At 50.0% G+C, this 12,736-nt stretch overlaps 2 protein-coding genes across 6 annotated transcripts in view; one reads left to right on the forward strand and one right to left on the reverse strand.

The window, feature by feature from the left end:
* Positions 1 to 2,290, forward strand: part of CRYBG1 (crystallin beta-gamma domain containing 1) — a 187,738-nt gene extending 185,448 nt beyond the window's left edge. The window contains exon 22 of the mRNA XM_032858237.1: positions 1,919 to 2,290. Within this exon, the coding sequence (XP_032714128.1) occupies positions 1,919 to 2,007 (89 nt within the window). The 3' untranslated portion in view covers positions 2,008 to 2,290. The remainder of the gene's footprint in view (positions 1 to 1,918) is intronic.
* Positions 2,291 to 4,476: 2,186 nt separating this feature from the next.
* The window catches only part of RTN4IP1 (reticulon 4 interacting protein 1), a 49,916-nt gene continuing 41,656 nt past the window's right edge, over positions 4,477 to 12,736 (reverse strand). For 3 of the 5 annotated variants that reach the window (XM_032858243.1, XM_032858244.1, XM_032858240.1), the window contains one exon: positions 4,636 to 4,764. In XM_032858243.1, coding sequence (XP_032714134.1) covers positions 4,657 to 4,764 — 108 coding nt within the window. In that variant the 3' untranslated portion in view covers positions 4,636 to 4,656. Of the gene's footprint in view, positions 4,568 to 4,635; positions 4,765 to 11,447; positions 11,487 to 12,736 lie in introns of those variants that run through there. The other 2 variants (XM_032858241.1, XM_032858242.1) reach the window with 2 other exon arrangements.

Genomic DNA, 12,736 nt, shown 5'->3' on the forward strand with positions numbered 1-12,736 from the left:
TACAAGACGGAGTTCCAAAACCAAAGAAATGGGACTACATTGGAAACATCGTTTTTTTAAAAATTTGGATTCATGTTTATGTGCTCCATTTCCTGTGTCAAGGTTAGTCTCCTTGGGTACCCACTATGTGGTAGACACTTAGCTAGACACTGGGTACCAAAGGGGAAGGGAAATGCTAGCTTGGCTTCAGAGAGTTTATGATTTAGAAACGACAAGCATGCAGGACTTTTTCCCACTTGCTACACTGGCACTTGACAAGGAGTAAGGATACCTAGCTTCGAGTCTTGACTGACAAGAACTGTGGGACTCTAGAAGCTTCCTCTTTAGGGTTTTGCTTTAAAGCCCCAAGGTCCGTTCCTAAAATGCACTATAAATATGTCCAATGCTTGTTGAATGAGGATAGGGTTCTATATGTTTGTGAACTCGCAGTACATGTAGGTAGGGTAGCTGCCCTAGTCACTTGTCTTGTTAAACTGAATTTCAATTTCTCAGAATGTGGGAGAGTGGCGCCATCTTGTGGACATGAGGGAGTAGGGCCGCACAGCCCCCACCCGTGCAAGGGAAATACCTCTCCGGTAACCTACCAGGAGACTCGCATTTTCATCAGCTACCGCTGTTGAAGCCTTTGTTATCTGCTGCCATTGCCCTAAGATTGATCCGATCAAGAGGCTTTCTTGGAGCGTATCTCCTGGTGTCTGGGGAGGGAGGCGTTTGGGCAGATGTCATGTATTATTTCAGACCTAGGACAGCAATGGAAGCAGATTTCTTCTCACTTTAAGAGTTTGGGATGATCTTTCTCCCCAGAGGCAGAATGAAATCAGATGATTTCTCAAGGACTTCCTAGTCTTTGTGATTCTAATTAAAATTATGGTATTTGAACATTCTTTTGTGCATATTAATGACACTGCGATCCTAATACGTCCCCAAATCTCAATGGAGTCGAGTATGTGTGTCTCAGTGGGGACAGTGGATTTGCTGGTGGTGGTTAACTTTTCCCACAACACACACATCTGGCTCCGGTGTCCTATGCTACCCCTAGATGTGTAGAACCAACAGATCACCAATGACGATAAACTGATTCCTTGTAAGAAGAGCATAAGTTATCAGACCTTTCGGATATTTTATGAATGCTTAAAAGGCTAAGAACACTTCATTCTTCTTGGCTTGAGGATGCAGCAGGATTTCAATACCAGTTGCACTGCCTCATAGCGAGAGGAGCACATTTGTATTTCTGGGAGTCCCTGTGATAGAACCTCGATGCAGAGCCTTATGCTAAGAAAGGATACGGTGCTGAAACCGTATTTAGTCCGCACTGAAAAAAAAAAAAATCTGATGGCACTTTATGATACTTCTCCACCGAAAGGAAGGAAGAGGCTAGGTTTTTTCACACCCACGTGTCTGTCTAGTAGGCACCTTGGAAGACATTCTGGTGAAAGGGAGTTTAAATAATACTAATTTTAAAAGTACAGTTAAACTCAGGATCAAGTGCTATGAATTTTTATATACCCAGTGCGTTCCCAGGAGTGGGTGTGCCGCCCAGTCCACATACTGGGCATCTTTCAAACGTCTCCTTTGCCCTAATACAGCCATTTGTCATTGTTCATGCAAAACCTGTCCCAGCTGCCAACCCTTCCACTACTTTCAGGGCCTGTTATAGCAAATCCACGATCACTGAATATATTTCACAATCTTTGTTCGTTTTCCCTTCTCTAGATTTTTCCACGTCCCCACCCCTCGCCCCCCAACTTCAGACACCTCAAGTCTTGAGTAGGAAAAGGAACCCTGGGAGGTGGGACATCCTGTGTGTTGTTGGTGCCCACAGGATGAGATTTTAACACAACCAAGAGCTGATTCACCCTCTCGGCTTTGTTTCCTACAGGCACATTTCCTTTCCTTATTTTCCTTTTCTTTCTTTCAGGGGGTACACAGTATGACCAAAATCACATTATCCTCAACACTGTCAGCAAAGAGAAGTTAACACAAGTGTGGGAAGCCATGGTCCTATAACCCTGAAGAACGCAGGAGGAATGCTTCTGGAGGTCTTCGAGCTGCTTGAAAATGGACAGAGCCAAGAGGAGAGGGGACCTGCTCCTTCTTCAGTAGCTCTAGCTCTGCCCCTGAATGACACTGCCGTGACCAGGACTCCGGTCTCATCTTTTCAAAAGACTGTAATAGTTTTAAACCAACTATTTGTCCTTCTTTCATTTCCTGCCTTTCATCTCCTTTCAGTAGCTGCTTAACAGGTTGCCTCATTAGCAGCTTTTGGGTGTTTTAAAAAATGCTGTATCAAGACTGTACATTTTAAATTATTTCCAAAGATCCTGACAGGAGAGAAGAGGAACAAACTTCGAGTAGACTCTGTGGGCCTACCCATGCCTTACACTTTAAAGGGAAGGATAAAAGCTCGAGTTTTAGCATCTGAGAAGAAATGATGTGTCAGGCCACTAATTTTGGTTCCTCTGTTTTCTGGAATCATAAATTACACTCTATAGCAAAGTAGGGAAAGGCTTATCCTTTTGTTAGTATTGAACGCTAGTAAGTTTACAAGATTTCATGTCCTGTCTGCTAATGTGAGCAGGATTTGGATGATTTTAACCCACTTGTGGGCTGCCCTGAAATGTCACAAACGAGTGTCATTTAACGCTTTTCTCACAGATGCCACGGGAATAGCGTTCCCGGGATCCAGTTTACCACTCATCTACAGTTCGTTCTGACGTGATGTCCTATGAGCCCTTGCTGAGCTCAGGCCTGTCCCCTCAGACCCCGGCAGCAGACATGAGAGATGGAGGCGGCAAGCGGGGGGGGGTGACTGGCAATTCTCCAGCACATGAAGGGAGGGAGGCCTGGAGCATTGCTTGTTCAAATCGTAGAACTCGGGAAACCCTAAAATGCAGCATTTCAGGGAAAAATGAAAGAGTTTAACCACTGACAATACACTGGTCCGCACGGTGCTAGTCAACCAGTGCCTTCTGGTTTTGAACAAAACTGCTTGACCTTCTTCGCATATACTCTTCCTCTTCTTGTCCTTATTTCATTAGCCTCGTTAATGCTGGTGCTTTCATCCCAGGAGGGACAAATCTCGTTTCCTTTCTAGCTGTTCCAGTGTCTTTCCAGGGCTAACGCTGCTCCTCTCCGCACTGCCCGGGGTCTCGGGAGGCAGCTGTGGCCAGGAGCTTAGCTTCGGTTTTAAAGTAACGTTTGCACGTGTCCACCAGCTGCCAGCAGGTCTGCTTATTCTTAGATGTCCAGCTGGGAGTTTCGGCCTTTGTGCGGATCACTACAGCGTGCGGGGGCTCAGACATCCTACAGTCGCGGGGTTGAATTTCTCTCTTGAATAAACTTGTTTCTGGTTAACCGTACAGAGGAATCTGAGTGTGTCCTTGCCGTGGCGTCACAAAGCGTCACAGCGAGTGAGGGGACGTGAGGGTTAGAACTTGCTGATGGACGAGGAAGACACAGGTTTCAGGTGCTGGAATAAGGCAGGGGTGAAAGCTCCACTTTCCGAGAGAGGACCTGAGGCTAAGTGAGGTCCTCCCTCAAGAGTTTTGCCCCCTCCCTGTACCACCTGGGAGCCCGCCAGGAGAAGAGCCCAGACTGTTCATTTGAAGTCCACAGTGGCAGGTGCGGACAACGAGAGTCACGTTTTCTCTCTTGTGAAATACTGGCTGTGGTGAGACCAGCGATTCCAGAGAAGCCCTCATCCAACGCATTTACCAAATGAGTGTCTGACAGGAATAAACTGAGTAGTAAGTTACTAACCAAGTCTCTGTCCAAAGCCTGAGGTGCGGTGAGGAGGAGGAAAACACCAGGAAGAAACACCCTGCGTGAGGGTCACAGATTCAAAAGCTTGCACTGGGCTTCTCGGTAAACCACTAAGTGCAGGCATTTAAAGTCAGAAACTGGAGAAGGTCCTCAGAGAAGCAGGTTTCGATGGCTAAGAGAGGCCTAGCCCTTAGGCAGAATGTAAGGGTTTTAAAAAGTTAGAAACTGTAGCCTCTGCTCATTTTCTTGAGAGTCAACAACCAAATCATGAGATTTTGTATGTGACCCTAAGAGGAGATTCAGAACTCTGAGAGCAGCTCTGACCCCAGCAGAGCAGAGGAAACCGGGCCCAGCTGGAGTCCTCCAGGAGCACTGGTTTCCAGAAGGTTTACTGAAGCTCTTCACGCCGCCATCCAGCCCCGCGCCAGAAGTTCTAGCATCTCACCTGAATGGAGTCTGAGCTACACTGGAACAGAAGATGATACAACGATGGGAAAATCCGCTGTGGAAAAACAGCTTGAAGAAAGCTCTGTAGTCTTCCCCGTGCAGCTTACAGGGAGGCCAAGCACGGACACTTGCAGAGCCTGTGCTGTGTGTCCCCTCGGCTCGGCTCGGAGGACCTCTCGGCAACAGGAACGTGGGGATGCCGGGCAGGTACCAGACAGCACTCTGGGCGAGGCGATGTGCACACCGTGGGGTGGGGGTTGGGGGGAGGGGGGTAGAAAATGCATCTGTCCTCAGTTCAGAAGACAAATTACTGGCAAAAAGGCGTTTTATACTTGGATCATGGAACTTATCATCTAATCTGGAAAGAAAGCAACGGTTACAAAAACGTCTGGGCAGAGAGGCAATCACCAAATAAGAGAGCCAACAATCACCACACTGAGTGTTTATTTAAACGACATTAATTACGGTCTTTCCTCTTGCATGTCCTCTTTCCACCTTCAGGAAGGCTTCAGGAACTTGAGAAAAAGGAAACGTTTTTTCAATAACGGGCTGAATCTGTAAAACACAAGAAGTTGACTGGTGGGAAGGAAAGATGCAGGTTTTCAAGGTGGATCTGTCCCTGATGTCCTCATTGTCCCTCCAAGCCATGTGCACCTAGGTGAGACGCTGACCACATGCCACGCCCCTGCCCCCCCCACACACACACCCCCGCCCCACCCCGCCCAAACCCAGGGTCTCTTCTCCCGCCTCGCTGCATGTTCTTGAGGTGGCCCTAGACATTGCTCAAGTCTGTCTTCTGTGCTGGCTGTGTCACTCTCCTACGTAGAGCCCTTCCACAGCTCCCAGACATTCCAAGGCCGCCACCTCCCCACCTTGGCCCTTGTGCGGCCCTCACGCTTTACTGAAGCGGCCTACTTACTGCCTGAACGTGCTATGTCTGCCGCTCTGCCAACTCCCACCCTCCCAGGCCAAGTCTCTCACACCCTGTCTGAGCCTCCAGTCTGCAGTGTGTTCTCTCGGGACTGCTCGGGACCTAGCTGACCAACGACACAGCTTAGCCACCCTGTCATGTAGGGTGGACATCAAAAGGGGCCACCCGAGCTTTTGCTGGCTGGATCTCTGTAGGCCCCCTTGTAGGCCATGTACAGATTCCAAAAAGAATCTGTTAAATGTCCGGCAGTTCTTCTCAGCCACAGTCTGAGTACCTGTGGTCCAGGCTGCCTCTCCGGGACCCGCACCCCACCCCCAATGCTCAGCGCAACCTGAGCACAGGACAGGAGCTTGAGAGATGTCACTTGGTGAAAACCAGTAAGATAACTGGGAAGCAAGTCTTACGTGGTCTCTCTGGGTTTCAGGAGAACCTGTCCTGGGGGAAGCTGTCCTGGGGGGCTTGCTAACTGGCCGAGCGGCTGGTTAGAATTTACGGGACAGCCACCTCAGCCGGCTCAAAGGCTGGAATGCTGCTGGTTCTTGCTCCTGCACCACCAGTGCTGCCTTTTGAACGTGGGTCCCAGTTAGCACCCTCTCCAGATGCAGAAATCCAGAAGAACGACTCTTCTTCAAAGCTACAAGCGAACGTCTCTAATTGTCCCCTGGGTACTCCGGCGGCCTGCCTCCCGCAGCTCCATGGACAGGGAGACGTCCTGAGAAGGCCCGAGCTCATGCCTATATTTCAAGACTCTTCTCCTTTCACAAGAGGAAAGTGTGTCCTTGGCAGGCTCGGAGGCCCCCTATGTACCCTCCTCTTGTGTGAATTTCACAGCCCCGTCACGAGAAGAGTGCCTCTGCCTCCAAAAGTTCCCTTCTCCAGAGAGTTCAAAATTCTCTGCCCACAAATCACAGTAAGCTCCAAGGAGCAGTAACAACTAACACGCACTGTCCTGTGTGCCAGGAGCTCTCCCGACTGCTCACTGCCTCTCCCCTAGCTTCATCCCTAGCAGGGAGGTACTCTTACCATTTGCATTTACAGAAGAGGAAATCAGGGCACAGAGTGAAAAATGTCACCCAATTTCACACACCCGTGCCCCCGGTCTGTGCTCTCACCACCCCCCTGGGTGTGTCAGGTATCTCAGGTTGCTTTCTACATCCAATCCCGAAACTGAAAGAGGAGGAACGGCAGCCAGGGCTTGTGATGATTTATCACAGTGTGCATCTTGGCTGGCCTGCCCGTGCTGAGACCATGCCAGCTGAGCACGCGGTCTCCGGGCTCCCCAGACAGCAGGTGCACAGCACACAGGCCCCCACTCCCATCTGCACCTGGCCTCGCCGATTATTAACCACAGTCGTCCCCTCCCCGGCAAGCTAAGCATGACCTTAGACTCTTCCACACCGCAGCTGCTATGAACACATCGGAGCTGATCCACCCAATGAAACCTACCTGCCTTCTCTGGTAAATACAGAATGCACTAAAGCTGTTTTCCGTACACCCTGCGGGAAACTTCCTGAACCCATTACTCCCCTGAAAGCCCCCAAGACGTTGCTTTTTGGATGCTAATTACCTAAGAAGGAATCACCTAAATTTGCATGCTGAAAATGCAGAGTCCTTGGTCTCTGGTTAGAACAACCGGATCAGAATCTCTAGGGGCTGGGGTGGAGACCATGCATTTTCCGGAAGCCTTCCAGGAGAGTTTACTGCACACTGGTGTGGGCATCACTGCAGCATTCTGCCTTAATCTTCGGGTCCCTGACTCGTAGCAGACACACACTCATTCATCCCACAAGGACTGACCAGGTGCTGCCTTCTAAGTGCCAGGCACCGACCCAGAGCAGATACATGGCACAGGCCGCCCAGGGTAAACCAAGGAAAGAAAGGAGGCAATGACATCCACTTCTCACTGAGCTGTGAACACCGGTAACGAGAGCACCCCAGCCCCGGTGTTAACAGAGGGCCAGGGAGGAGGGACCCAGAGGCCCCCTGCTCCACTCGAGAATGAACAGCCCAGGCTGGTCCAGCTCTGTTCACGTTAGAACTCTGACGGCGGCCCTGGAGCCCGAACCGATGACACAGCCAGCCTGCGATGACCACACACTTCAATCTGGCCGGTCAGGCCTATTGTGGCAAATAACCCCAGAGGGCTGACGGGGCCGGAATGAGTCATTCAGCTCTTCCCGTAAGTGACAATGAAAAAAGGCTTTCTGTTAATAAGCAGGCGGACCCCACTGCCGGCTGAATAGCGCCAGCAAACGGAGATTAACTGGACAATGAAGCAGTGTCTACACACAGCCTCACCCCAGACCCAGAGTGCTTGTTTGCTACGGGCAGAGATCAGAGGTAAAATCCAGCGAGGGGACAGAAAGTTTACTCGCAGTGAGGTGGGGACATTATGTGATGACACTGCTAGAGCCCGGCCGCCACAGGGAGCCCCGTTATAAAGCGGGCAGGCTCAGCACGGGGCACTTCCCGCGACGCAGAGGCCTGGGGCCGGTGTGGACTGGGAGCCACTCACCGCAGCGGCATTCGTCCTGGTCCCGGGCCCCACTCGGGCCCCCCCGGCAGTGCCTTACCTTCTTAGACGAAGGCTGTGTAACGCCAGGCCCCGGGACTTGGCGCCTGCTGCCAGGCGTCCCTTCTATGAGAACACAGGGACCACGGGCCCCTCAACTTCCCCGGTGCGGCCACGGACTACTGTTGCTTCCAGCCGCGGGGCGTGCCTTCTCAGCTCCGAGGGAAGAGGGAAGAGAACCCCTCTGCGGGAGAGGGGCAGGGATGACACCATCTATGCAGGCAGAACAGGAGGCAGAGAGATTTCCCCTCAATCCCCATTTGCCCAGCAAGAATGATGCAATGGTAGAGCTTCAAAGAGCCCTAAGTGTCTGCACGAGCCTGCAGGATAGATCAGGAAGCCAAAGTGCAAGTGGCTAAGGGCTCCGAGGACGTGCAGGTGAGAGCTTCCAGCAGCGGAGGCAAAGCTGGGGTCCAGGACTACTGACTGCACTACTGCATAGCCTGGGTACAGTCTGGGGACAGAAGGTGAGTCACAGTCTGTCCCCCTCTTCCCCAAACCCTCTACCTCCACCTCCACTGGGCACAGAAACTGCAGACCCATGAAGGTGAGTTGTGTGAAGGGAGAGGAACAGGTGACAGATGCAAGGTAGACCTGAGGGCTCCTGGCAGAAGGTCAAGTCCACACACGTGTGCCGGGCACCAGGGACCCAGGCCAGGGGTGGCAGAGACATAGCTGTAGCACCACCTCCGAGACCGGCACGCCCCCTGACCTCTGAGATAGGGTCAGTATTCCCAGGCAGAAGGGGGCTTCAACTAAGGAGCTATGAGAAGACAAAAGAAAGAAGTGGGCTTTGCTTAAATTTGCTATTTCTGGGACTTTCTGGCCAGAAAACTCAAAGCTGGAAGAGAGGTGGTAAGAAGGGGGTGGGGGGAGGATAATGGAAGCCACACTCCAAGGGAGGAAATGTGCCCATTCCGGAAAGCATCCGGGACTTGTCCCGAGGTCCCCCTGAAAAAGGTACTCCTTCCAGCCAAAAGGTGTGAGGAGAAACTTGACCTACATTTCCTCACAGAAACAAGCAGCAACACTAGAGAAAATAGCAGCAGCATCAGGGCGATGGGATCCATGAGGTCCCGGTTGTGTCTGTCTGAGTCCCAGGCCTTCCATCCCTCATCATTACATCCTCTCTATGGAGGAAAAAAATCCAGTTGCAAAGAAGGAGCTCAAAGTTTGAAAACATAATTCACTGCTAAAGGGAGGCCTTAGATCTCAAGAAGGGCCTGGGAAACTGCCCGCCTCCCAACTTCTATTTCCTGTTTCTCCAGAGCGGCAGCACCCAGAACGGTGACCTCCAGCTGCATGTGGCTACTTCCATTCACCGAAGGGGAAAAAAAAATGGAAAACTCAGTCCCTCAGTTGGACTAACCACATCTCACATGTTCCACTGCCACATGTGACCTCTGGCTACCATACTGGACCGTATAGACAGAGAACATTAAAATTACTGCACGAAGTTCCAGTGGACGTCACGGCTCAGAAGGTAACTCAATGTGGCCAACCCATCTTTCCACATCTTTCACCCTACTAGGCAAAGCTCGTGGGCCCTCTGTCAACGTTTTAAATTAAATTTTAAAAAGTTACATAGGAACTGTTCTGATGCTGGCTAAAAGAAAGAAAGAAACTGAGATCATCTCTATCATCGCTCAACCGAGAAGCTTGGCTGGTCACCTAGGATCTTAAACAGATCTGTGAATGTTAAGAACATGACATCAAAGGACTTTCATAATTACAAGAAGAACATATGTATACAGAAAAACATACTTGAAAAGACAAAAGGGTACAAGGAAAACTCTCCCTCCCATACTTGATCCCCAGCCATCTAGTTCTCCTCTGGGACAACCAGTATTTCAAGTTTTCTTCATATCTTCTGAGATACTTTATGCATTGTGGGAGGCAGAAGAATGGCTCCCAGAGATGTCCACATTCTAATCTCCCAAACCCGTGAAGATAACATATAGGGCAAAAGGGGCCTCAGAGACATGATTAAGTTCAGGATCTTGGCATGGGCATGGCTATCCAGATGGGCCCAATGTAATCATGAGGGTCATTAGAAGAAGGAGACAGGACAGTTGGAGGGAGGGAGACAGGATGATGGAAGCTGAAGTTAAAGTCATTCAAGACTGAACCCAGAATACAGGTGGTCTCTAGAAGCTGGAGAAGGCCAGGGAATAGGTTCTCCCCTCCAGCCCACCCCCAGAAGAAACACAAGCCTGCTGACCCACTTTAGATTCCTGGCCCCCAGCACCAGAAGACAGTAAGTTTGCATGGTTTCCAGCCACCACACTGATGGCAGCTGGCTACAGCAGCAAGAGGAAAAGAATGCATGCACATACAAGCACATATGCACGCATATCTTCCCTCACAGCCTGGTCATTCTTATCAGTAGCTGACTCTAGCCCCAAGAATCTGCCTTCCCGCCTCCTCTCAGGCCTGAAAGACACTGAAAAATACAGGAAGATTTTTGTGGATAGAATTCAAACCCTACCTTTCTAAATGTTTAGATGGCTATTTAAGCAAGCAGAAAACAATGAAGGTTGTATGAGAGATTTATTTTTTTAACTATTACTGCCTCACTCTTAAAGATAGAAATGGTGGTTGAAGGAACTGTCCTAGAAGTCAAGAGACCTGAGCCCTTGAACTTGTCACTTGATTCATGGGGCTGTCATGAGACGTAAAGACAAGATGGGGGTGTGGGGAGGTAGCAAAACTAGACATGCACTAAGTTTTCTGGTTTCTAATCTCTGCATGTGCTAACTCAAAAAAAGTTTGCTACACAGTATGAAAACAAGAAATGTTTATTGTGCTGAGGGATGAAAAATGCAAAATAACTGTAGGCAAAAGGCACAATTTTGGTAGCAGGCCACTCCACTCAGTGTGATAATTGTACGTCATTCTTCTCTGTCCCTGCCCTCGAGATACAAAGACCATCTCTGGAACATCCGAGAAACTGGTTAACAATGATGGTGTCTGACAAGACAAGCTCCGTGACTGAGCGACAGGAGTCAGAGAAAGATTTCAGGAAATAACTTCTCCTACCTTTTCGATTTTGAACCTTAAAGTATTTCAGAGGAGTAGGTTCATTTGGTTCGTGGCTTCACACTGTCAAGAAATAACCAGAGCTCCTCTCTCAGGTACCCGTTACTCACCAAGCGCTCAGCCAAAGCTTAGAAGAATCTCAATGTCCTCATCCAATTTAATAATCTCTACGAGCCACACACCAGAGAAGCTGACGTGCTTGGTTATCTGCTATAGCTTCCCAGCGTGGACAGCACCTTCCCACACCCACAATGAGGCAGGACGCACATGAAGACAGCTGGCCTGCTCACGGCACCCAGTCACAGCAGCTCCCACAGTCCCGGAGTCCTTCACGGTCAGAGGGGACTGCTGGGCCCAGATAACCCTGGCCAGGCCAAAAGAATATTCTCTCGCTCACCCTCATCTGAGGACACATCAAGGGCATCTTTATTTCTACCTTGTCCTCTTCTGGCCATTCTGTCAGTTATCTGCCAAATTTAATAGTTACATATACACAAGTCTCCTCTCTTCTCTGTTGCGTAAATAGTAACTTCCAGGTAGGAGGAGAGCGGGTCCCAATATTTTGAATACAAAAGAGTCATGGTAAGCCTGTGGACAGCCTGGAGCCGAGATCGGCACGACTGCACAGTGTTCTGCTGGAGGGTGGGGATATCTCTCACGGTGCGGCTCCAGTCACAGGAAAGAGCATGTGAAACTATGGGCCATGTTACTTCATGATAGCTCACTTCCTTCTTCCTGGAAATAAAATAAGCATCCTATGGGAAGTGAGAACCTTAAAGAGGCATTTACAAACAGCCACAATAAGGCCGAGACCGTCTACCTGGGACACATTAAGACTCAGAAGTCTGAGAAAAGGCACCCAAATTTGAAACCACAAAATTTAGCAAATGGTAGCAGGCCATTTTCTATCCTATAGTTCCGTGGCCATAGAGAATTTAAAAAACCTAAATGCACAAAAAGCAGCCAGTAGGTCCTAAAGACATTTCCTTCCAAAATTAGAGTGGAAATAGGAAATGGGCCATAAGGGGCAGGTGCCAGCACGAGGAAGCCCATCTCAAGGAGCTCTTTCCAAGTGGCCCTGTATGGAGGACATGGTGCCAAAGCCAGCCCTACTCCATCCCATTTCCCTGTTCATCGTAAAATGCCAAGGACAAGACAATTTAAGCTAAAGCCCCAGATCAGCCTCCAGCACTAAGGATGCAGCTGAAGGCTGGAGAGGGAAAAGCACGGGGCTGGGAGTCAGGAAGTACACATCCTGGTCCCACTCCTGCAACTTGAACATGTCCCCTTCTCCCCCTAGCCTGTTTTCTCATCTGTAAAATGACAATCATTTTACCTACAACCTCAGGCAACCTTCTGTGGCCTGTAAGGGTCTCTACCCTATAATTTCATACAGTCTCTTAATAAAATCATAAACATCAGCACCAGCCTAGGAACTTTCCTTCCAGGTTATTCTTCCAGAGAGAGAATGTCAGGGCCGTTAAGACCATGAAAAACCAAACTAAACAGTGGTCTGAAAGGCCTTCTGACAGCCAAAAAGGGATGATCCAACTACAGTCAGCAGTCCTTTCCCCACAGAGTCCATGCAGGACAGACGCGAGCCGTCAGAAACACCGACCAGTGGTCGCCACCGAGATCTCCAAGAGTCCTCCCCGACGTCCCCCCCACTGACCCTCTCCGACACACCTCAGATGTGCCATTATCTGCCCTCCGAGTGGGTTACACTGGCTGGCGAACAGCAGACCTGGGGGCCCGAGTCCTGGCGCAGTACTGAGTTGAGATTCCAGAGTATTTGTTCACTGGGCTCCTCTGGAAATCTGGTTCCCTCCAGAGCAGCTTCACCCTTGAACTCTAGATGCTCCGGAGCAGCTCTGTTAACTCACAAGCGTGTCTGGACCTCTGTGCAGACATTACCTTGGTGAGGCCTTCTTTTCAGACCATTACCAAAATCTCAGCAGCCCAGCTGTAAATGCCGGCTCTGCGAA

This window comes from Lontra canadensis, unplaced genomic scaffold, assembly GCF_010015895.1.
Source record: "Lontra canadensis isolate GAN:19392208 unplaced genomic scaffold, GSC_riverotter_1.0 scaffold14, whole genome shotgun sequence".
Classification (NCBI taxonomy): domain Eukaryota; kingdom Metazoa; phylum Chordata; class Mammalia; order Carnivora; family Mustelidae; genus Lontra; species Lontra canadensis.